The sequence below is a fragment of the Gymnodraco acuticeps genome, unplaced genomic scaffold (assembly GCF_902827175.1).
Source record: "Gymnodraco acuticeps unplaced genomic scaffold, fGymAcu1.1, whole genome shotgun sequence".
NCBI lineage: Eukaryota > Metazoa > Chordata > Actinopteri > Perciformes > Bathydraconidae > Gymnodraco > Gymnodraco acuticeps.
The window spans coordinates 2,549,928-2,574,302 of NW_022990042.1; the positions used below are offsets into that span (position 1 = coordinate 2,549,928).

Below are 24,375 nucleotides of genomic sequence, written 5' to 3' on the forward strand. Positions count from 1 at the left end.
CAGCTGCTATTTAAACCCTCCTTGAGGATGCAGCACTGGGCTCTGTAATTAGGGTGATTACACCCAGCTTGCCAGAGGAGGCAGGACTGCCTGCGATCATTACACCTGTTGTCTATCCTATTAATTGGTGGTTTGTCTTTAAATTAAACATATTAGTAGTGTTTATGATTTAAATTCTGAGTAAAGTTACAGTTTTTCTCGATTGCTAACACACTAAAATTATACATAAAGCACAATTATTTTAACTGACACTCAAAGAGCAAAACATCGGCTCAAATCTCCAAACACGTTTTCAGCTTTTCACACAATTTGCAAATCAACATGGCACTTTTTGCAAACCACTGCACACGTTTCTCCACGTAAGACACAGGAATCTGACAAAGTCACGTGTTAGCAGGTTTAAAACACTGATATTCAAAATGCCTCACACATGGACCAATGATCAAGAAACACGTTCCACCTGACCAAACACCTGATGGCATAATTGTTGGCTCATCAATCAGGATGTTAGCACTATAAAAAGACCACAGGTGAGTACTTTCTTACAGCAACAATGGAAGCAAGGGCAAGAGCAAGAGGAAGAGAAGAGGAGGAAGAGTACTCTAATGAAATGTTATCAACCATGGTTTGACGATGAGAGGCTGGACAGAGGGTTCAGCCTAATCTAAACCGATTTACTGTTGCCTCTGTAATCCGGACACTTAGACTTGATAACAGGTTAGTTACCAGTTTCTAGCTCTGCATAATTCATGATATATCAGTATCACAACAGATACATCTGTTGTGTGAAACGTGTTGACTTCATTACTGTAATTGAATTGTTGGCATGTTGCATACTATAACTGTACACACATCCTGCACAATGTACTGTGGTGAACTTACTTGTATACAACCAATGGCGGCGGGTCATTAGGGGCAGGTGGGGCACAGCCCCACCTAGTGTCAGAAGAAAGTATTACAAATAATGATTACAAAAAAATAAATAAAAAAACATATAAAATATATTTTAAGGTCATGTTTAATAATCTGATTCGTCTGTACATTTCTGTTTTAGTCTGTTCTTCTAATTAGTGTCTAGAGTGCCGTTTTGAGCTGTTTAGAGCCATGTGGGACAAAACCCGATCCTGCCCCTCCCTCTCACAGTCTAAGTGAACGGTGATTGTAAAAACTACACTGCGCATGCTCAGAGTATTTTTCTATTTAATGTGTGTGGCAAAACAATAATGACCGTAGGGGCATAGTGCTCCCATCCCCACCATACGTCATCTCACATAATTCAGAATTGATTGGCTGTAAGTACTCACGTGTGCAGTGCTGCGAAACGTCACGTGTAGTTTGAAGAGGAGACGAGAGAGCAGCATATAGCTAACATCACCAGCGATTAAAAGAAGTAAAAAACTGAAAGAAAATGAATGAAGTTGACCATTTACTGGAGCACACATTTGAGACACTTAGTCTCGGAGAGAAACTGGAGGTAAAGCGCCTCGGTGCCCACCATCCACCGGATTTCCAAATGGTCCAGACTGCGGGCAAAGTTAAACGTGGGTTTAACGCTGAGTGGTTTGCTAAAAAGAAATGGCTAACGGCGAGCATCCAGAAGAATTCCCTCTTTTGCTTTCCTTGCCTGCTTTTTAGTGAAGATCAAGGTACTTGGTCGAGGACAGGTTACAAGGACTTAAAGCATCTTTCGGAGAGGACAATGAAGCATGAGAGCAGCAACAGTCATTTGGAAAATGCCGTAAAATTGGGATTACTTGGAAGGGTGAATGTTGCAGCTCAGATTGACAGCGCCTACAGACGCGGCATTGATTCTCATAATCGGAAGGTGGAAGAAAACAGGTACGTGCTTGGTCGGATCATCACCTGTATTAAACTGTGGGAAATGTGAGACAGCACTGCGGGGCCACAACGAGTCGGCGGACTCTCTGAATCCAGGGATATTCAGGTCAATTTTCGAGACAATGTGTGAGGGCGATTCCAGGCTTCAACGGCACTACGAAGCTCAGCTTGTTTTCAAAGGGACATCAAGCACCATACAGAATGAACTCTTGGACTGCATGTATGATGTGTACAGGGAGGAAATAGCCAAGCAAGTGGACAACACATCATTTGTTGCCGTTCAGCCCGACGAGACAACCGATGTCTCCTGTAAATCGCAAATGGTGATTGTGCTGCGATACATTATGCCTGACCTCACAGTTACAGAGCGTTTTTTGGAGTTTGTGGAAGTAAAGGACAAAACTGGTGTAGGTCTCTCTAACAGCATCAAGGCTGTTCTGGAACCCCTGAAGCTGAAAGAAAAGCTAATCGCTCAGACCTATGACGGGGCGGCCGTCATGAGCGGTAACGTGCACGTACCCAAACGCTCAGTTTGTTCACTGCTACGCCCACCAACTGAACCTGACCCTGCAGCAACTGTGTTCAGCAAGGATGAGCATCCTGAAGGTGTTTTTTGCAGATCTAACTGCTTTTTCCACTTTTTTCTCCGGTGCTCCAAAACGTGTTGCAGCTCTTGCAGAGGCAACACAGAGACGCATCCCACGGCCACCGGCTGTGAGATGGAACTTTAAAAGCAGAACTGTGAACGCGGTTTGGGAGACCCAAGATGCACTACTTCAGTGTATGAAGCATATACGCGCACAACCAGGATGGGATGCGGTCACCATAAGTGAGGCATACGGCCTGTCAAAGAAACTGCGGGACCGAGCATTTATGCAGCTCCTGGAGTTTTTTTCGTTGCTTATGCCAGAAGTGGATGTTCTATACAACACTCTGCAAAAACGAAGCATCGATGCACCTGGGATCAACAGCGCGCTCTGCCGTTTCAAGGAAAATGTTCAGAAAATGAGGCAGAAAACTGATGCATTGGCCGCCACTGCTCATGATGGAACAGACGAGCCAGGCCGACGAGTCAGCAGCACAGCGCCGGTGATGAAGGAGGCTTGTGACAGTCATCTCACAGGTGGAACAGAGGTTCTCACAGTGACCATTTGATCGCTGCAAAGCTTGTTGACAGCTCATTCTTCCCACAGCATGTCCTGTCATTTCCTACACCTGAGCTTGACTGCGCCGTGAAACTGTGGCCTGCGTTGGGAAACAAGGAGAAGTTGAAGTCTGAGCTGACCACGCTCTACCGCCACAGTGAGCTTCACACTGGAAACACTGCCCTGTCTCTGTTGAAATCCATTCACGAGAACAACTTGGAGGAAACGTTTGCTGAGACTGTTATTTTGGTCAAAATAATAGTGACAACTCCGATGACGACATCCTAGTCAGAGAGGAACTTTTCCACCCTCAAAAGGATAAAGACTTTCACTCGCAACACCATTGGACAGCCGCGACTTAACGCATTGGCCATGCTTTCAATTGAAAGCCAGTTGATCCAGCAACTACAGGACTTCATCCCCAAAGTGATAGACACATTCTGTCAGAGGAAGGACCGCCGTGCCGCTTTTCTTTTCAAGTGAGCCTTCAGCTTTGGTAAGTTCATTTATGTCATTTTGTTGATCTTCTGTGTTTTGCCTCTGCTGGATCGATTGATATTGTGACCTCGATGATGAGTGTCTGTGTTTTCCTTATATTTACAGTCTATGGTGTTGTAATGCTAAAGCATTACGGTTGTTGTTGTTGTTGTTAAGAATTACTTTGTGATGGTGACCTTTACTCCATGTATGAAGGTGCATTACTATGACATCCCCACGCTGTGTACGTAAATGTATGCGCTCACAGTGTTGCTCCTGTGGTCTTCAGTATGTAATTTGACACTCCCCCTCTCTGTCCCCCCTCTCTCTCTCCTCCCTCTCTCTCTCTCTCCCGACCTCTTTCTGCCCCCCCAGTTTTGTACACCTAGAAACGCCACTGTATACAACACAGACACTGACCAACCACTATATCCAGGGGTGCACATAACTTTTTTGCCCTGGTTCTCAAAGGAGCACCTGGAGATGTTGCTTGGTGCTCATCCTTAAAATGAAATAAACCGTAACTTTTGAGGGGGTCTTGACTTTATTTGCCAGACACACGGCACTGAACACACATGCAGAGGTGAACACAGAACACACATGCAGAGGTGAACACAGAACACACATGCAGAGGTGCACACAGAACACACATGCAGAGGTGAACACAAGACAACATTAGCACGACCAGTAATCCTACAAGCATCACTACCCTCCTGACTGTTCTCCTCACTGTCTTCCTCTCTGTCAGACATGGTAGCTGATGATGTAGGCCTACTACTTTCTCTCTGGTTGAGTCTGCGATTAGATGCTTGATTCCACAAGTCAACAGCTGCTTTTGAGTCGGAAGTCTCTGTTGTCATCTTAGAAAAGTGGATGTAATCAAATAAGTATGTGAACATAACCAATAGCCTACCATAGCCAATAACAAATTAATGTAACTTATTTTATTTGTGTTCATTCATATCTTATTTTACCTTAACATTTATTTATGCATTTTTTTTTTATCTCTCCAGTTTTAAAGGATATTTTTGGTTACTGTCCTATAGTATTGGAATGATTTAAAACCTGTTTATCCCAATAATTACAAAGGAGTGCCTTGGAAATATGTGTTTACATAGGCTAAATTGTGACCAACCCGTTTGAATTTAGACTAAGAGTCCTTTACCTCACTGAGCTGTAGTTAACTCATCAGCCTCTCAGTCTGACTGGAGAGGACTCTCCCTCCACATTATTGTAGAAACATCTTCTTCTTATCTCCGTTAGAGCAGCTAGCACGGCACCAGATTATAATAACAACAGCGCCGGTACCACCCTCCCTCTCTCCCTCGCATTTTGTCTGTGAGCTGCGGGCGCCAGATAAGCCAACATCCCCCATTTTCATCACTTACAGCGCCCATCATACAGGGCAAATGAAAGGTGGAACCGGGGTGAAAAGGGTGTTACATTTACTTAATTGTGAATATTGTTACATCAAGGCCGAAAATTAGGATGAGCCCCAACGGTCAAAATGTTTTTTTCCCTCCCAGAACTGCCAGCGCAGCATCTCCCCAGATATGGCGCCCTAGGCGAGCACCTGCGCAGCCCTGACTATATCTTTGTTGTTTATCTGAAGGACTGAGAAACAAAGAGGTGCAGGTGGAAGCTAAGGATTTCCAATGAGGCACAGGAAGCAGCAGTTACAAACTGGGTTTTGGCAAACAATGCATCACACTTGGAGAGATCCGAAGCATAGTAGCTATGTACTGAGATGCATGTTGCACAATGTTATTTTTGAATAAAATGTGCCTTTTTTTCAACAACTCATTTGTATTTCTTCCTTTACTGTATTTCTGTAAACTCAAGCAATCTTTCTCTGTAGAAACCTCTATGTACAGAGCATAGCCCATAACAGATGGAAGCGCTTTAGATGATGCTCAGCAGTGTGTAGTTGGGTGGTCAATCAATCTAGTATTATGAATGAAGTGTGTTATATTTGGTGCAAAAGTTTGCATTTGGAAAGTGTTTATGTAGTTTTGAGTGCAGTTCTTCACTTAGCAGGAAAAATTAGGAGTTTTGCACTTTGGGTGTGTGGTTTTGTGAATTGTGTTTAGTGTTCTGAGAAACTGAGCAATTAAAAAAAATGGGTGTTAGCAATCGAGAAACTGTAAGATATTGTTATTCTATGTATCCATATCTATTAATATTCGACCACTTGTCATCTGTTTTTTATTTTATGTTTATTAAAGCCTTAGGCTCTGTTTGACTTTACACCTCCCACTCGATCTTCCTGTTTCTTTTGGAACACTGGGAGATCTCTTGCTTTGAGGCAAATAATAAACCCTAGTCACTCTTTCTGTTCTTCAGCAGGTAACAAGACGACCAGCCGCCGGACGTCTCTGTGCAGAATGGTGGCAGGGATCTTTTCGCTTCCCCTCTTAGAGGTTAGATTTAGTGTATTCTGCTGGGCTCTTGTCACAGGGACAGGATAGCTTGGGAAAATCCTGATGTTGACATCTCTCACTATCCCTTTGCTGTCTACGTTAGTATTGATGACTCGGCCAAGCTTAAACTGACCTTAGCGTGTTCTGGTCACACAGCCAGACTATGTCTCCAACAGTGACATTTCTCTGCGAAGTGTGCCATTTGTTCCTGACAAAAAGGTTAGCTCCAGCTCCGCCAGAATTTGGCTACCTCTTCTTGCATTGCTCGGAGTCTCTTGTAGGGATAGCTTGAGAAGTCGAAGGTCCTGAAGTCCTCGCTTTGAGATCCTCGGCCCAGGAGGAGAGTATTTGGGGTGACATAGCAGATAAAGTCTTCTCTGCTCTATACTCTGGCATCGATCGGGCGCTCATTTGCCAAGTTAGCCGCTATGCTAAGGGTTGTTTGAAACTCACTATAGCTGAGCCCAGCTCCCCCTCCAAGACTCTGGAGTGCCCTCTTCACAGCAGCTTCTGCGGCACCATTCCTGTGTGGCGAGTCAGCCGGATGGATTTTCCACATCCATTCCGTTCCATTTCCTGCTGCTGTCTCTTCCAGGGCAACTTTGTTCTGGCTGTTTAGGAACCTGTATAGCTCTTCCAAGATCAGCTTTGCTCCAATGAAGTTGGTTCCTGGGTCTGACCAGATTTTCTTTGGGTGCCCTCTGATTGCAGTAAATCTTTGATATGCTATGAGGAACCCTTCAGTCGACACTGTGCTTACTAGCTCTGTGTGGATTGCTCTGCTGGCCATGCAACAGAAGACAACTCCCCAGACCTTCAGTGTTGTTCTTTTCTTTTACATGATAGGGTCCAAAGAGGTCGACTGTTGTAAACTCAAATGGACACGCAGGCTCTGTTCTTTCTGTTGGCAGATCTCCCATAATTTGTTGACATATCTTTGCTTTGGCTTTTCTGCAGTTTATGCAGCCATCAACAACCTTTTGAGCAAATTTTCTTCCCCTTATGATCCATGCCTTCTTTCTCACACGCAAGGTTCCAGCCACGCCATCGTGTCAAGCATTGTGCGCCTCTCGAGTCAGCAACATCGACACCCAGGAATCATAAGGTATGATGGGAACACCACTTTTATCTTCTTTGAAACCTTGGAATCTTCCTCCACAAAGCAAAAGCCCAGATATGTTGTCCCTGTAGACTACGAGCCTGTCTATGGTGGTGTTTGAGAATGATACACCTGCTTGGGCTGACAGTAAAATGTCTCGCAGGGCATCTTCTCGCTCCTTTACAGAAATGACTCCCGAAGAGGATACCGCCTCCCACTTTTCACAGATTGACTGGGTTTGATTAACTTTTTTGCTGCCCTCCAGATCCATGCAACTGTCTTAACCAATCGGCTCAGCACATTGAACTGCTTGACATCCACCAGGTTCTGGACAGCTGACCCTGCAGGTGGTCTCCTCTCTGTTTGGATTGGGTTCTGCTTTTGCGGTGGTTCCTGTTTCTCTGCCTTGGCCCTCGTTAGTGCAGCAACAAATGCCTTCTTTTGCAGCCTGTTGATGCCTTCTCTGGCAGTGAATTTGATTGGCCACTCGTTCGCTGGCAAGTTCAGAAACTTTGGCCCATTTTGCCACTCTGAGTTTTTGTCCAGGTCTTGAGGGCTTGCTCCTCTGGTGATTATGTCAGCGATGTTGTGTGGATCAGGAATCCACCACCAGTCAAGTATGTTTGAGTTCTTTGGTGACTGGGCTCGGATTTCCTCCTGTAGAAGGTTTTGACCTCTGGCATCTTTTTCTTTCTCCTGGAAAAGTGTTTTCCAACCATGACATGGAGTTTGTCCTCTTCCACCATGTAGCCCAATGTTCTCCTCACACATTTGGTTCGGTAGAATCATGGTCTTCCTCTGATCCAATTCCAACTTGTTGCCGCATTTCTTCCTCCCACTTTGACCAGAGAACGCCCATGGCTTGAGCTCAAACCCTCCGGCCTTTAGGATCTGCTTCACATTTTCTGTGATGGTATACAGCTGCTCACGATCGTTGTGTGAAGTGACTATGTCATCGACGTAGCTGTCCTGATGAAGTACCTGCTGCTCCTTTTCAAGTTGGGTGAAAGGAGGCAGGTTAGCCGTCTCCTGCATGGCTAGCTGTGCGATGCACCCTGCAGGTTTATCTCTGATGTTTACCCTGGTGACTGCATAGTCCTCCAGCTCTTGATCTTCGGAGTCTCTCCAAAACCTGCCGACAACCTGTTCGCTTGGTGGAGGCTGCCTTCCAATGACCTCTTTGTCTTTGACAGCAGCTGCCCTCATTGACCAGGCAAAATGTGTCTTGGACATGTGAGCCGACACAGTAACATCCTCAAAGAGATCAGGGTGAGTTCCTCCAACAGTCTTCCCCAGAGGTCCGTCCCATAGGACTAGGTCTCCAACAGCTCTGATTCTTTGAGGTGCCAGTTGACCTTCTCTGTGGCTTATCAGCAGACTTATTTCCCTGGGTCTTTTCAGTTCACAGAGTGGTATGTCTGGAAATAGTTTTTGCAGTTGCTCTGGAGTTACACTTCCCTGAACATCTGCTATGCTGTCCAGACCATAACAAACAAATTGATGTGATTTGAGGGTGCCCTTGGGAGTATTCACTCTGATCTTTAGAAGGTATCTTCGGGTCTCCACGAAAACCTTCATCCCTCCAATTCCATGGATGACAAGCGTGATTTCTTCACTCAGGTTCAGTTTCTTTGCAGCCTTGTGGGCTATATAGTTCGTGTCGGAGGCCAAATCAATTAATGTCCCAACTTTTTGTCCAGCATTGGCTGTGACTTCAAGAAGCATCATCAGCACCGGTGGTTCCTTTAATCCACTCTCCTCTAGAAGTCCTAACTGGTCTTTTCTATTGCTGAGGGTTCTTGACGCAGCATTTGAGAACACATCCCGACACTGTTTCGCCAATTCCGGAGGTAGCTTGTTGAGGAGATCTTCTTGGTACTCTGTACATCTCCTCCCGTCTTTATTTCCCTCTGAACCAGGTCCGCTTTTATTCTGACTTGCTTGGCTTCTCCTGGCCTTGGGACATAGGTAGAAGTGATGGTCGGGAACATGCTCATTCCTGCAGTCTTGATTCTTACACAGAAAGCCAGGTTTGCAGTATGAGCTTCCATCATGGACCTCAAGACATCTCCTGCATGCTCCCAGCTTCCTCACTGCACTCTTCTTCTCCGTTAGCTCCAGCGCTCTAAACTTTCTGCAGAAGTAGAGCTTTCTCCTGTGTTTCTCGTCTCCACAGATTACACACGCTGCCTGGTCATCGGTCATTTTGGTAGACTTGGTCCTGGCATGCCTTGGATCAGCCTTGGCCTCCATCCTGCATGGTTCCTCTACCCTCAGTTCCTCGAGCTGCTCATATATGCTCTCTTGCTCTTTAAGGAAAGTCAGGAGACAGTCAAAGCGATTCTGTGTCGGACCAGAACGTTTTCTCTCAGTGGCATAGACAAGCCATTCTTTCTTGAGGGTATCTGGGAGTTTACTCTCAATGGATTTGGTTACTAGTGGATTTTTTATAGCCCCTGTGTCTCCAAGGTCACTCAAATCTTGAAGAGCTTTTTCAACAGTTTGGATCAATTCCACAATTTTACGTGGCTGATCTCCTCTGACAGCTGTCATCTTCTGTAACTCCTCCACTATTTCGATGGCGATGGATGTGTGATTCCCATAGCGGTTCTCTAGGACACGGAAGATATCATCTGCAGTGTTGTAGGCAGTGAGGCGAAGATCTCTTGTCATTCTGTCTTCAAGACTGTCCAGCAGTTGGATCTTTTTCACCTCTCTTGATCCAGTAGGCTCACCTTGCTTCTGAAGTGCCTCCCAATCCATCCTCCATCTGTGGAATTCGTGTCTGTTGCCACTGAACTTGGGAAGTGCTGTTGGCTTTCATTTAATGGATGCCACAGGATATCTGGCTGAAGTAGCCGTCTTCATTCCTTCAGTGTCCTCCTTCATTTTTGCCTGAATTAAGTCTGCCTTTCTGGAGAACAATCTTGGGAAATGGAGTTCAAACCCCCGTAGCTGGCTTTGCAGGTCCTCCCGCATTTCTGGAGGGATCCCCTGCCTCCACCGACTGTGCACTTCTTTTGCAGTCCTCATAAGCTCTTTCAGATGGTTGAGTGTGAAGTCATAGGCCTCCAGATTACCACCAGGCTCTGCCGCAGCAGCACGTTCACCTTCAGCCTCCGCCGCATGAAGAGCTACTGACAATTCATGTTCTCCAAAGTTAGTCCACAGAGCTTCTTGAATAAGTCTCTTCAACTCCTCAAGCTTCCGCATGCTCTCCTCTGCAGTTTCTTGTAGGTCGTCTTTTTGCTGACTCGTTAACTCAGCTTCTTCAGCTGTGTCCAGCTCTGCAATGAACCCAGCTTCCAAGTCGTCATTTGCTTCCATGACTTTTTCAACTTCTTTAGTGAATTTCTTGAAACTGTCTCTGAGTTCTTCTTCAGACATGTCGTTATAAGTCCTGGTTATGGTGTTGGCCAGTCGAGAGGCTAACCGCTTTGCCGTCGTCCTTTCCACCTTTAGTTGCTCCACAGCCTTTCCTCTCGCTTGATCCGCCATGATTTCCCCTTTTTGCCTTGGGAGTGGTGTGATCCAAGAACGAGGAACCTTGGATGATTAGGTCTCAGGTGTCTGCTTGAGTTGTAGTCCAGCGTCTCAGGAGTTCTTCCAGTTCCTGGTCTTCCGGTTTTTCACTGTCAAGTTTCCTGGGCTTTTTGTGTGTATTCCCCACTTGAAAGGGATGAGGCGTCTACCGGACTTTGGGAACAGGATTTCACTCCAGTGACACAGCTTCTTTTCAATACTTTTTATTTTGATTGGCAAGTTCACTTTATGCAGGTGAAAAACCTTTGAAAACAAAAAAGAGAACATTTTAGAATTTGTAACCATATAAATAAAGCGGATTCTTTTAACTTGACTTTTTCTGGAAATGTTGACAAATCAAGTTAATATTTTTAAACTAGAAACTATTATTTCCTCCTTTTAATAGAGGTATTCAATGAATAAAATAAGACTTTACTATTAACGCTTCTAAATCAAATGGATTCTTTATAAGACGTTACTTATTTCTAAACAAGAAAGCTTCTTTCTAAGATAAATAAATAGCGCGTCTAAGCTCTTGGTGTGCCGCACATTGAAACCACACAAACAATGCTGCGCAGCGCCGCTCGCCCTCTAACAAGACACATGCATACACGCAAACAATTCAACAGAACGTTCACCAGCGGCTCTGCGGAGCTCTCACAGCATGATGGATATGATCTTACCGGCTGCCTGTCCTGACTCGGTAGAAGTGCCTCCCGTCTACACGCTTCCGTCTACTAGGATCGCACACAGCTGCTATTTAAACCCTCCTTGAGGATGCAGCACTGGGCTCTGTAATTAGGGTGATTACACCCAGCTTGCCAGAGGAGGCAGGACTGCCTGCGATCATTACACCTGTTGTCTATCCTATTAATTGGTGGTTTGTCTTTAAATGAAACATATTTGTAGTGTTTATGATTTAAATTCTGAATAAAGTTAAGATATTTTGTTATTCTATGTATCCATATCTATTAATATTCGACCACTTGTCTGTTTTTTATTTTATGTTTATTAAAGCCTTAGGCTCTGTTTGACTTTACAATAAGAATAAACTAGTTTAAATGATATGTTATTGGTTGTGATCATATTCTAAAGATGTTTGGATTATTGAAAAGTATACAGCTCCCTTTCATATTAGTGTTGAGAGCTGTATCCATAAATTCATTTTGTGCTCAAAGTGCACCAGATTGATGCATGTAACTTCAACAATTAAAAAAAAAAATCTTCCCGGGGGTGCATGCCCCCGGACCCCCCTAGAGGATGTGAGGTCCACCCCCGAAAAAAACAGGTTAAAATAATGAAATTGCATACATTTTCTTTTAGTAAACACTTAAAACGGGTCCCACAGACCCAAACAGCACACAAAGGTAAGCATATAATAATGTGTAATGAAACAAATACCAATAACTGTATTGCATTGTTTTCTTAGGTGTATGCGCAATTACTTCATACTGTCTTTGTCTTTTTCGTCCTGCATTTATTGTGCCCCCCTCAGAACATAACTGGCCCCAGCCTGGCCCCCCCAGTCAAATTGGTCTAGAACCGCCACTGGTCTTGCTAGTACGTTGCATGATGGTTGGTTAGTCATTTTGTCCAGACTTGCTCTGGAGGCTCGCCTACATGAGACGTTGAAATCTCGTGGGACAAAGACGCCCGCAGACTTGAGAGCGAGCCCTGCTGAAAAAAACAGCTTAGACCAACAAGGCTGGTCAGGCTGGCTTAAAGTAAAAATATTAGGCTGGATTAGTTGGCTGGTTAAGAGGGGTTTTGGACACTTTAGCTGGTCAGGATAATAATAATAATAATAGCTTGGATTTATATAGCGCCTTTCAAGGGACCCAAGGTCGCTTTACAAGTAATAGGGCAAAAACAAACATAACAAAACAAAAGTCAGACAGACAGAACAACAGATCGATTTAGGGGCCGAAAGCCTTGGCAAACAGATGGGACTTGAGGGCCCTTTTGAAGGCGTCGAGTGTGGGGATGTTGCGAATCTCCGCAGGGAGAGCGTTCCAGAGGGTGGGGGCTGCCACACTGAAGGCTCTGTCCCCGAAGGTTCGCAGTTTGGTGCGGGGGGTGGTAAGCAGGCCAGAGTCTGAGGACCACAGGTTCCGGGGTGGGGCATGTGGGTGAAGGATGTCCGATAGGTACTGGGGGACAAGGGCATGGAGGGACTTGTAGGTAAGGAGGAGGACTTTGTAAGATATGCGGGACTTGACCGGCAACCAGTGTAGGTGGATGAGGGTGGGAGTGATATGCTGCCACGGCTTTGTGTGTGTGAGTATCCTAGCAGCACAGTTTTGGACATACTGGAGCCTGTCCGGGGTTTTGTTGGGAACCCCGAACAGGACACCATTGCAGTAGTCCAAGCGGGTGGTGACAAACGCATGCACTAGGGTTTCGGCAACCGACTCCGAGAGTGACGGTCGGAGTCTGGCAATGCTCCTTAGGTGGTAAAAGGCCGATTTGGTCACAGATTTGACGTGGGAATGGAAGGAAAGGGTGGAGTCGAGGATGACACCCAGGTTGCGGGCTTCAGGAGATGGGGAGATGGAGCAGCCGTCGACCTCGAGGACGAAGTCACCAACCTTCTGGAACAGGGCCTTGGGTGCCACAACCATGAGCTCTGTTTTATTGCTATTCAGCTTAAGATAGTTGGAAGACATCCATGTTTTGATGTCATGCAGGCAGTTGATGAGAGACTGAGGGGGGAACTGGGAGGATGGAGTGGTGCTGAGATACAGTTGGGTATCATCAGCGTAGCAGTGGAAATTGAGTCCATGATGTCGGATGATCTGGCCGAGGGGGAGCATGTAAATGGTGAACAGGAGGGGGCCAAGCAGTCCACCGTGGTGGACTGGGGCCGGGGCTGAGTTTGAGCCACTGATGGAGACAAACTGTTTCCTGTTGTGGAGGTAGGATGTCAACCAGGACAGCGCTGTGCCAGTGACACCTAGGAGGTCTGAGAGGCGGGTGAGGAGGATGTTGTGAGAGATGGTGTCAAACGCTGCAAAGAGGTCCAGGAGGATGAGGATGCTGAGGTGGCCAGAGTCAGCAGCAATGAGGAGATCGTTGGTGATCTTGATGAGGGCGGTCTCAGTGCTGTGTTGCTGTCTGAAGCCGGATTGGAAGGGCTCATAGAGCTCATGGTTGGACATGTACAGATGGAGTTGGCCGGCGACCACTCTTTCCAGAGTTTTGCTGAGGAAGGGAAGGTTGGAGATCGGCCGGTGGTTCTGGAGGTCGTCGGGGTCCAGGCCAGGTTTTTTGAGTATGGGGGTGACTGAGGCCATTTTGAAGATGGTGGGGACTATACCAGGAGCCAGAGAAGCGTTGATGATGACCACCATGTAGGGATAGAGGGTGGGTAGGCAGTCCTTGACCAGGATTGTGGGCATGGGGTCCAGGGAGCAGGTGGAGGTCTTGGCCGAGCTGACCAGTTTGGCCACTTGGAGAAAATCCACAGGGGAGAAGGAGGAGAGGTTGGAGTGGGAGATGCGCAGCGCTTGGGGTGCGTTACCAGGTGGCTGAGGTGCAGGTAAGGGGGGAGGGCCAGTCACCAGGAGCTGCTGATGGATGGCCTCGACTTTCGCCTGGAAGAAGTCGAGGAATTTGGAGCACAGATCGGGAGCACCTGAGGGCTGGGGGGCGTCAGGGGGCCGTAGTAGGCGGTTGATGGTGGAGAACAGTCTTCTGGGGTTGCTTTGCTGGGCACCAATGAGACGAGAGTAGTAGTGAGTCTTGGCATGGGAGAGAGCTTCCTTATACGTTTTGACATGGTCACGAAAGGCCAGGAGGTGGACTGTGAGGCCAGTTTTTTTGGAGAGCCTCTCCAGCTGGCGACCAGAGGCCTTCAAATGGCAGAGTTCGGTGGTGAACCAGGGGGCAGGGCGGGTGAAGGAAACAGTCCGGGTTTTAATGGGGGCGAGAGAGTTGAGACTGAGGGATAGGGCAGTGTTGTAGTGGGCTACCAGGCCGTCCACGGTGGAGTCGGAGGGACCCGAGGCCATGTGGGTAGCTATCAGGTCGGATAGGGCCGGTGCACTCACAGTCTTGATGTTCCTAAACATAATGGTGCGTTTAGGATGCTACCTGGGCAGGGAGACCGGAACAGTGAAGAGGATGGCTTTTGATGTGGGTGGGGCCCTGGACATGTTGCTTGATGCTGAAGCAGTCCAAAAGTGAGAGGAATTCAGCAGCGAATGTGCAGTTACTGGAGTCCACGTGGATGTTAAAATCACCGAGCAGGAGAGTTGATGGAGACATGGAGCAAAGAGAGGTGAGTAACTCAGACAGCTCAGACAGGAAGGTAGTGGAAGCTTTAGGTGGGCGGTAAATGAGGGCAACCTGGAGCGGAGCAGACCCAGCCAGTTTGAAGACAACACACTCAAATTAGATGGTAGTAGGTACTGGGAGTTCTTTAATCAGGATGCCAGCTCGGTGGATAACAGCCAATCCACTGCCACGACCCAGGGAGCGGGGCTTCTGGATGTATAAATAGCCTGGGGGTGTAGCTTGATTGAGTGTAAGCATAGGATGTCAATGCTTCTGTCAGTGATAATGTCGTGGATGAGTAGTGCTTTGTTGTTGAGGGAGCGGGTATTCTGCAGCATAAATTTCACATAATTGTTCATAGCTGCTGGGGGGGAACAGGGAGGGAGAAACCAGCACACTGTCAGCACAGGCCAGGTACCTCAGGTAGATAGAGCGAACGGGAGGTTTGGTCAGATGACGTCGTTTGTTGTGATGAGGACATCGCCGTGCGACAGACCGTCTGTCAGAATCAACTGCGGGGATAGGAGTTTCGGAGTAGAAAAACTTGCATCTGGATGCCCGGTGTATGTAGCGGGGACGACGCAGAAGCCGAAAAACACGTCAGCGTCCCCTCAGTAAACGCTGCGTGAGGATAGCTGGTTTGGTCACAGTGGTCTAGCTGGTCACTATTAGCTGGTCGGGATAGCTGGTTTAGCTGGTAAAAGCTGGTGGTCACAGTAGTCTAGCTGGTCAGGATAGCTGGTTTGGTCACAGTGGTCTAGCTGGTTACCATTAGCTGGTCGGGATGGCTGGTAAAAGCTGGTGGTCACAGTGGTCTAGCTGGTCAGGATAGCTGGTTTGGTCACAGTGGTCTAGCTGGTTACCATTGGCTGGTCGGGATGGCTGGTAAAAGCTGGTGGTCACAGTGGTCTAGCTGGTCAACATTAGCTGGTCGGGATAGCTGGTTTAGCTGGTAAAATCTGGTGGTCACAGTGTTCTAGCTGGTCACCATTTGCTGGTCAGACTGGTATGATCTTGAGTAGAACTTTAACTGGGGTTACTTGATGGTTAAGCTGGTCATATATGATGATGAAACACTCTCACCCAATTGCAGTAGCTCAATGAACATCTATCATTTCAGATCAGAGCACCTACCTTACCAGAAAGGTACCAGAATGTATAGAATGTCTGTAAATAAATACTCATACATCAAATGATTAGAAGCAGGAAAATAATTTATAACACACAATGAACATGAACACAAATTTGAAAACATTTTCAAAACACCCATTACTTCATATTTTTAAGCAGTTTCCTTCAATTGTTTCTTTCCGTTTTTCACAAGGTCCTGTATTTTTTGTGAAATGTAGTAACTTCTCCCTCTCGGTCTTCTCCACGTTTTGTGAATTCAGCCATCCTCTGAAGCACTCTTGAAAAGAGAAAGGAAAAACAGATTAACTTTTAGCTTTGTGTTATGATTACTTAAATATGTGCGCTGTGAGGTGAAAAAGAAAAAATTATCACATTTTTGTTTTGAACATTCACTGTGATTAGGTCTATTATCCACGCAATAAACCGTATTTAATTTTTTTCTTAATTTACATTATTTAATTTCATATTCTGTTCTTGTAAATATATTATATTACATGTATATAAACGTTTGCACTACTTCTTACGTTGTATTTTATTATATATGTTGCATTGTTGGTGGAGCTCAGGTCAGAAGAATTTCATTGACATTTCTACACTGTAGCTGCTGAGCATATGAGAATAAAACATTTGAATCTTGAATCCAACACTTTTTTCAGTGCAAAATCCTAAATTGTAGGATAGTTTGGCCATAATAATGCTTTATGATTACATTTCTAGTGAGAAGTGTATATTTTACTTTCAGAATCTACCTCCAGTGGATGTGTAGGATCTACAGTATGATAGATATATTACTTTACACCAGGAAGTATGTATTGTCATTCTTATTGTTGATAAATTGAGGGATACACGCTATATTTTATTAACACCAGTATGTATTTTATACATCCACCTCGAGTGTTTGTCTCTGCACCGGAAATAATTTAATTTTAAAATTCAACCGCATATTATATAACCTACACTGAACAAAAATATAAATGCAACACTTTTGTTTTTGCTCCCATTTTTCATGAGATGAACTCAAAGATCTAAAACATTTTCTATATACACAAAATAACCATTTCTCTCAAATATTGTTCACAAATCTGAAAAAATCTGTGATAGTGAGCACTTCTCCTTTGCCGAGATAATCCATCCCACCTCACAGGTGTGGCATATCAAGATGCTGATTAGACAGCATGATTATTGCACAGGTGTGCCTTAGGCTGGCCACAATAAAAGGCCACTCTGAAACGTGCAGTTTTGCTTTATTGGGGGGGTCTGGGGTCTCCGAAAACCAGTCAGTATCTGGTGTGACCGCTGTCATGGCTTGGCTCTCAGCCACAACAAACGCGCGACAGAAACGAGAGCGTGAATAGAAAAAAAAGAGTTTATTTGGCTGCTGCTGAAGGACACAAACAGGCGAAACAAAAGGTCAGCTGGTCGTGACTGCTCTTCACGTTGCGTCCTCCTGCCAGAGAGAGAGAGAGAGCGAGATCCGGTCCAGTCCTTTATCCGGCTAGCTCCAGCCGCCAGGTGTCCTCAATTCCCGTGAGCACACACAGAGGGAGAGTCATTAAAGGGCCACACACACGCATACCCACCACCAGAGATAGTGAGGCAGGGGTCGTCACACCCCCCCCCTTAAAGTCGGTGTCCCCAGGGCCACCGGCACCACACACCAACCCCATCCCAAACAAAAAGGAAAAAGTCATGGAAAACAAAACCACACATATGGCACTCCCCCAGAACCCCAATGAAATACACCACCTTCACACAGCAATCCTCGCCTTCAGCACCCTGCCACACCTTTAGCAACACCAGTATCTGAGAAGCACTTTAAAAAACATGGGCAGAGCGAGAAAGATTTATCACAGTATGACAGTCCCTATATATACACATCAAGGTCAAACTAACAACTACTTAGTGCCATGGAGCACGTGACAGCGCGTCAGCAATAACATTGTCGGATCCCCTAATGTGCCTAACTTCAAGGTTGTAAGCCTGAAGAAACAAAGACCACCTCGTCAGCCTTTGGTTGGGACACTTCATTGAATGCAAAAAGGTCAGGGGATTGTGATCTGTGTAAACCAAAATTAGTCCTCCTGCTCCCACATATACAGTGAAATGCTGCAACGCCCAAATGAGTGCTAACGCTTCCTTCTCAATCACCGTATAATTCCTTTGGTAACTGTTAAGTTTCTTTGAAAAGAAACTGACGGGTCTCTCCACCCCCCCCCCCTTGTCAACCTGGAGCAGAACCGCACCGACTCCCACCTGGCTTGCATCTACTTGGAGACTAAAAGGACGATCAAAACATGGAGCCACTAACGCCTGAGAGGAGCACAATAGAGACTTAACACTATCAAACGCTCTCTGACAGTCGACCGACCAAGTATATTTTACCTTAGCCCTAAGAAGTTCCGTCAGAGGAAACACTGTAGTGGAAACATTTTCACAGAACCTCCTGTAGTAACCCACCATACCCAAAAATCTCTGGAGTTCCTTTTTGGTTGTGGGCTGTGGGTATTCAGATATTGCCCTGACCTTGGCCAGAACTGGAGCCACACAACCCTGACCCACCACATGACCAAGGTATGTCACTGTGGCCTTTGCAAAGGCACATTTGGCCAAATTAATAGTCAGATGTGCCTCTGTCAACCGTTCAAACAACCTCTCGATGCGCTGAACATGAGCCGTCCAAGTATCACTGCAAATTACCAAATCGTCTAGATACACCGTACAGCCCTCTAAACCCGACACCACGCGATTCATCAAACGTTGGAATGTAGCAGGAGCATTTTTTAACCCAAACGGCATTACCTTATATGAATAAAGTCCAGATGGTGTGATAAATGCTGCTATTTCCTGTGCCCGCTTAGACAAGGGGACCTGCCAATACCCTTTAAGCAAATCAAATTTGCTAACATACTTTGCAGACCCCACCTGATCTATACAGTCATCCATCCGTGGCAAAGGAAAAGAGTCTGATTTTGTCACCGCATTCACTTTTCTTAGATCAGTACAGAATCTAGGTGTCCCATCCTGCTTTGGCACCAAAATACATGGAGACGCCCAACTAGATGCTGATGGGACAGCAATTGTATTCTCCACCATGTAATTAATCTCTGCATCCAACCGACTGCGCTTAACTGGTGGCATGCGATAAAAATGTTGCTTAATCGGCTGAGCGTCCCCAACATCAATATCATGCTCAGCCCAGTCAGTTTGCGAAGGAGTGTCTCCAAACAGACACCGATATTTGTGTACCAATGCTGATAATTCCTCACGTCTTGATGCCGCCAAATGAGACAACAACCCGTCTAAATTATCTAGCGATTCCGAATTTCTCAAACGACCACAGAGCAAACTATCATCAGGTTCGGGCACTATATTTCCCTCATGCGTCAAACCATGTGTCACCACCACCACCACAGCCGGCTGCACTTTATCCTTCTCCACCTCTGTGTCTGTGTTAACCTCCCGCTTGTGGTAGGGTTTCAGAAGATTTACATGACAGAGGCGTTTGGTCTTCCTTCGTTCTGGTGTTGCCACAACATAATTTAGGTCAGAAGTTTTCTCAATGATAGTGTACGGACCTGAATACTTAGCCTGAAATGGGGAACCAACAATAGGCATAAGTGATAGAACCTGGTGACCTGGATTAAACTCCTGTCGTGCCGAACAACGGTCATAGAACTTCTTCATGTTACTTTGAGACACCGACAGCTTTTCCCGTGCCATACTCAAAGCAACACCCAAACGACGTCTGAAGCCATTCACATAATCCACCAAGCTCCGTGGTGGCTCAGTGTCAACACAACCCTCTTTCAGCACTGCCAAGGGACCCCGTACAGCATGTCCGAAAACCAACTCATTAGGGCTAAACCCCGTACCTTCATGTACCGCCTCCCTTGCAGCCAACATCAACCAAGGAAGACCTTCCTCCCAGTCTCCATCTAGCTCAGTACAGTAAGCACGCAACAAGGATTTCAATGTCTGGTGAAACCTTTCCAAGGCACCCTGGCTTTGAGCGTGGTAAGCTGTTGACTGGTTCTTCTTAATCTTCAAAAGCTTCAACACCTGAGCAAACATGTGAGATGAAAAATTGGAGCCTTGATCACTCTGGACGACCTTAGGAATACCAAATATTGAAATAAACTGTGACAAAGCCTTAACCACAGCCTTAGTTGTAATCGACCTCAAAGGATAAGCCGCTGGATACCTAGTGGTTTGACACATCACAGTCAGCAGATATTTGCAACCAGATTTTGAACCCGGTAAAGGGCCCACACAATCCACAATGAGATGTGTAAACGGTTCACTTACCACTTGTATCGGCTGTAGTGGTGCTGGTTTGATCTTCTGGTTTGGTTTCCCTGTTAGTTGACACACATGACATGTTCTAATATACTGCGACACATCTCTCTTTAGACGTGGCCAAAAGTAGTGTCTCAGGATGTTCAAATATGTTTTCCGAACCCCAAAGTGTCCACACTCATCATGTGCGACTTTCAGGACCAGAGGACGAAACTTAGTTGGCACCACCAGCTGGAAAACCTCAGTTCCCCCACCATCAACAGCCACAGGAACCCATCTTCTAAACAACAAGTCATTATGCAACATGTATCCACTTGAAGTGTTTTCCCCCTGTGCAACTGGCGCAACACAGTCAAAAAGGTCTTTCAACGAAGAATCCTGACGTTGCTCCTCTCCCACCTCATGGTGTGTAAGTAATACCGAAAACTCAGACAAAGATGGAACCTCCACTGTGTCAGTTGACTTTCCATCTGGTAGCAAGTCATGATCCCTTTTCGCCCTAGCACGTGTGATCACACACGAGGCTGTGACGTCTGGCATCACTGTAGAGCACTTCTCAGATCCTGACTCAATCAGACCACCAGTGACTAACAACACAGAGGGAACATCAGCCCAGACTCTACCACCTGCCAAACCGTTACCCAGAATGAAATGTATCCCCTTGATTGGAAAAGCTGGGCGTACACCAATAGCAATACCGTTAACAAGGTCACAGTCAAGATACATCTTATGAACAGGAACAGGGAAAACCGTTAATCCCATCCCCCGACTCGTGTCACCAGTGTCACTTTCCTCAGACAAAGGCAGAACAGAGTCAACGATAAAGGAGTCAAATGCACCGGTATCCCTCGAAATTTTAATTGGAACTCTGACATTGCTACCTACCAATGACACCAAGCCCTCTCTTATAAAAGGATCATAGGACACCAAAACCTCTGATCCCCATAAGTGGTCCGTAAGCACCTCGTTAACACAGCAGCTTTTCACAGGAACAGCTAATGCAACTGGTTTACCCACAAATCTTCCTACCTTGGATTTTGCTCTAAGCGCCGGACATTCTGGTTTCCAATGGCCTTTCTCACGACAATAGTTACAAGTATCCTCAGATTTTTCCCAAGCCACTTTCTTTGGATCCATCCCCAATGAACCAACATCAACAGCCCTTCTACTTCCTTCAAAAACGGGTAGAGCTCCAGCGCGCCCTCCGAACCTGCCCTTATGAAGTAACACAAACTCATCCGCTGCCACCGCAGCTTCGGACACCGAAGTAACCCTGTGTTCTATTATATAAGTAGCAATGTTGTCAGGAAGAATGTTTTTGAACTGTTCCAAAATCATGAGTTCACCCAAATTGTCAAAAGAAGTGATGTCCAGAGCAGCTAACCAACGTTTAAAATGAACCGACAAATCCCTCGCCATTTCCACATATGTTTGACCCTGTTTTTTCTCCAAGGACCTAAAACGCTGTCGATAAGCCTCAGGAACGAGTTCATATGCTCTAAGCACCGCCAATTTTATTTTAACATAGCTAGAGCTATCCTCCAGACATAACGCGGAATATGCAGACTGTGCTTTTCCTGTGAGCACACACTGAAGCATCAGGGCACAGTCTGCATCCAGCCAATCCATAGCCTTAGCTACCCGTTCAAAAAGCAAAAAAAAAGTGTCAGGATCACTTTCATTAAATTGCGGTAACAAGCGCAAGTTGTTAGCATCGAACCGATGATGGGACCTGGGCACCTGTTCACCGTACTGCTCACCCAACGCCGCACCATCTCTGACCATAGAAAGACGTTGCCCTTCCATATCCAGTTTGGCTCTCTCAGTCTACTGCCGCATCCGCTCCACTGCAATTTCCTTTTCAACCTCCATCTCATGCCTCATTTTGTCATGATTCAGCTGCAACAATAACATCTCCTTCTGCTGCTCAAAGGACAGTGAACTAGCCTGCAACAGTGGTTTTAACAACACACCTCTTTTCTCTGCCGGAAACACTCCCGTTTCACCTAATGCCGTCACAATAGAGTCTTTTATAGTGCTTTTTAGCCTCTTATCGCCGACGATTTCAACCGAGAAATGTTCAGCAATAACGAGCAGCTGCTCCATTGAGAAATTGTCAAGGGCTTCCTGAGATGGAGCCCTGATAAATGCGTCTACATCCGCCATACTATCACACAACACCGGAGCTTACACTGAGACGAAAAGCAAAAATAAATGATTGGAGTTTCCCCACTAACTGCGGCACCCACTAACTAATCTCCTCCCTAGTCTTCATGTAGTTACTTGCGGCGGGTACTTATGCACTGGAGACCGCTGGCCCAGCAAAGCGACTAGCAAGCTAGCAACAATACTGCGACCGCGGCCATGCCCCCAAGCCGAGGCTTCAGCCACTTTCACCACAACATTAAACACCCTGCCCAACGATCCCAAGGGAACCGTCGCTATAACCTACCAGGGGAAACTCCGCACAAATCATGAACTAACTCCCAACACCAGCTTACCTTACCGGAATGGACGAGCCCCCAGCTGTCATGGCTTGGCTCTCAGCCACAACAAACGCGCGACAGAAACGAGAGCGTGAATAGAAAAAAAAGAGTTTATTTGGCTGCTGCTGAAGGACACAAACAGGCGAAACAAAAGGTCAGCTGGTCGTGACTGCTCTTCACGTTGCGTCCTCCTGCCAGAGAGAGAGAGAGAGCGAGATCCGGTCCAGTCCTTTATCCGGCTAGCTCCAGCCGCCAGGTGTCCTCAATTCCCGTGAGCACACACAGAGGGAGAGTCATTAAAGGGCCACACACACGCATACCCACCACCAGAGATAGTGAGGCAGGGGTCGTCACACCACCATTTGCCTCACGCAGTGCAACACATCTCCTTCGCATAGAGTTGATCAGGTTGTTGATTGTGGCCTGTGGAATGTTGGTCCACTCCTCTTCAATGGCTGTGCGAAGTTGCTGGATATTGGCAGGAACTGGAACACGCTGTCGTATACGCCGATCCAGAGCATCCCAAACATGCTCAATGGGTGACATGTCCGGTGAGTATGCTGGCCATGCAAGAACTGGGATGTTTTCAGCCTCCAGGAATTGTGTACAGATCCTTGCAACATGGGGCCGTGCATTATCATGCTGCAACATGAGGTGATGGTCGTGGATGAATGGCACAACAATGGGCCTCAGGATCTCGTCACGGTATCTCTGTGCATTCACAATGCCATCAATAAAATGCACCTGTGTTCGTCGTCCATAACATACGCCTGCCCATACCATAACCCCACCACCACCATGGGCCACTCGATTCACAACATTGACATCAGAAAACCGCTCACCCACACGACGCCACACACGCTGTCTGCCATCTGCCCTGAACAGTGAAAACCGGGATTCATCCGTGAAGAGAACACCTCTCCAACGTGCCAGACGCCATCGAATGTGAGCATTTGCCCACTCAAGTCAGTTACGACGACGAACCGGAGTCAGGTCGAGTCCCCGATGAGGATGACGAGCATGCAGATGAGCTTCCCTGAGACGGTTTCTGACAGTTTGTGCAGAAATTCTTTGGTTATGCAAACCGATTGTTGCAGCAGCTGTCCGAGTGGCTGGTCTCAGACGATCTTGGAGGTGAACATGCTGGATGTGGAGGTCCTGGGCTGGTGTGGTTACACGTGGTCTGCGGTTGTGAGGCCGGTTGGATGTACTGCCAAATTCTCTGAAACGCCTTTGGAGACGGCTTATGGTAGAGAAATGAACATTAAATTCACGGGCAACAGCTCTGGTGGACATTCCTGCTGTCAGCATGCCAATTGCACGCTCCCTCAAAACTTGCGACATCTGTGGCATTGTGCTGTGTGATAAAACTGAACATTTTAGAGTGGCCTTTTATTGTGGCCAGCCTAAGGCACACCTGTGCAATAATCATGCTGTCTAATCAGCATCTTGATATGCCACACCTGTGAGGTGGGATGTATTATCTCGGCAAAGGAGAAGTGCTCACTATCACAGATTTTTTCAGATTTGTGAACAATATTTGAGAGAAATGGTTATTTTGTGTATATAGAAAATGTTTTAGATCTTTGAGTTCATCTCATGAAAAATGCGAGCAAAAAAAAAAGTGTTGCATGATCCTTTCTGCAGCTTAGTTTAGTTTATTTATTTTTTTCGAGCGTGTAAAA

General features: G+C 46.3%; 2 protein-coding genes across 7 annotated transcripts in view; both read right to left on the minus strand.

Annotated features, from left to right (window-relative positions):
• Positions 1 to 4,986: 4,986 nt before the first annotated feature.
• LOC117545423 overlaps positions 4,987 to 24,375 on the minus strand; it is a 29,671-nt gene continuing 10,282 nt past the window's right edge. For 4 of the 6 annotated variants that reach the window (XM_034215196.1, XM_034215193.1, XM_034215195.1 and 1 more), the window contains one exon: positions 4,987 to 10,766. In XM_034215196.1, the coding sequence (XP_034071087.1) occupies positions 7,161 to 9,743 (2,583 nt within the window). In that variant the 5' untranslated portion in view covers positions 9,744 to 10,766 and the 3' untranslated portion in view covers positions 4,987 to 7,160. Of the gene's footprint in view, positions 10,767 to 15,970; positions 16,186 to 24,375 lie in introns of those variants that run through there. The other 2 variants (XR_004568832.1, XR_004568830.1) reach the window with 1 other exon arrangement.
• LOC117545422 lies at positions 17,254 to 23,132 on the minus strand. The gene is made up of 2 exons (XM_034215192.1): positions 17,655 to 23,132; positions 17,254 to 17,393 (listed from the first exon to the last, which is right to left on the minus strand). The coding sequence occupies exon 1, from the start codon at positions 22,008 to 22,010 to the stop codon at positions 17,808 to 17,810; it is 4,203 nt and encodes a 1,400-aa protein (XP_034071083.1). The 5' UTR covers positions 22,011 to 23,132; the 3' UTR covers positions 17,254 to 17,393; positions 17,655 to 17,807.

Bases quoted from the DNA above. Each gene is read 5' to 3' on its own strand.
- LOC117545422 (XM_034215192.1), bottom strand. From the start codon at position 22,010: ATGGAAGGGCAACGTCTTTCTATGGTCAGAGATGGTGCGGCGTTGGGT.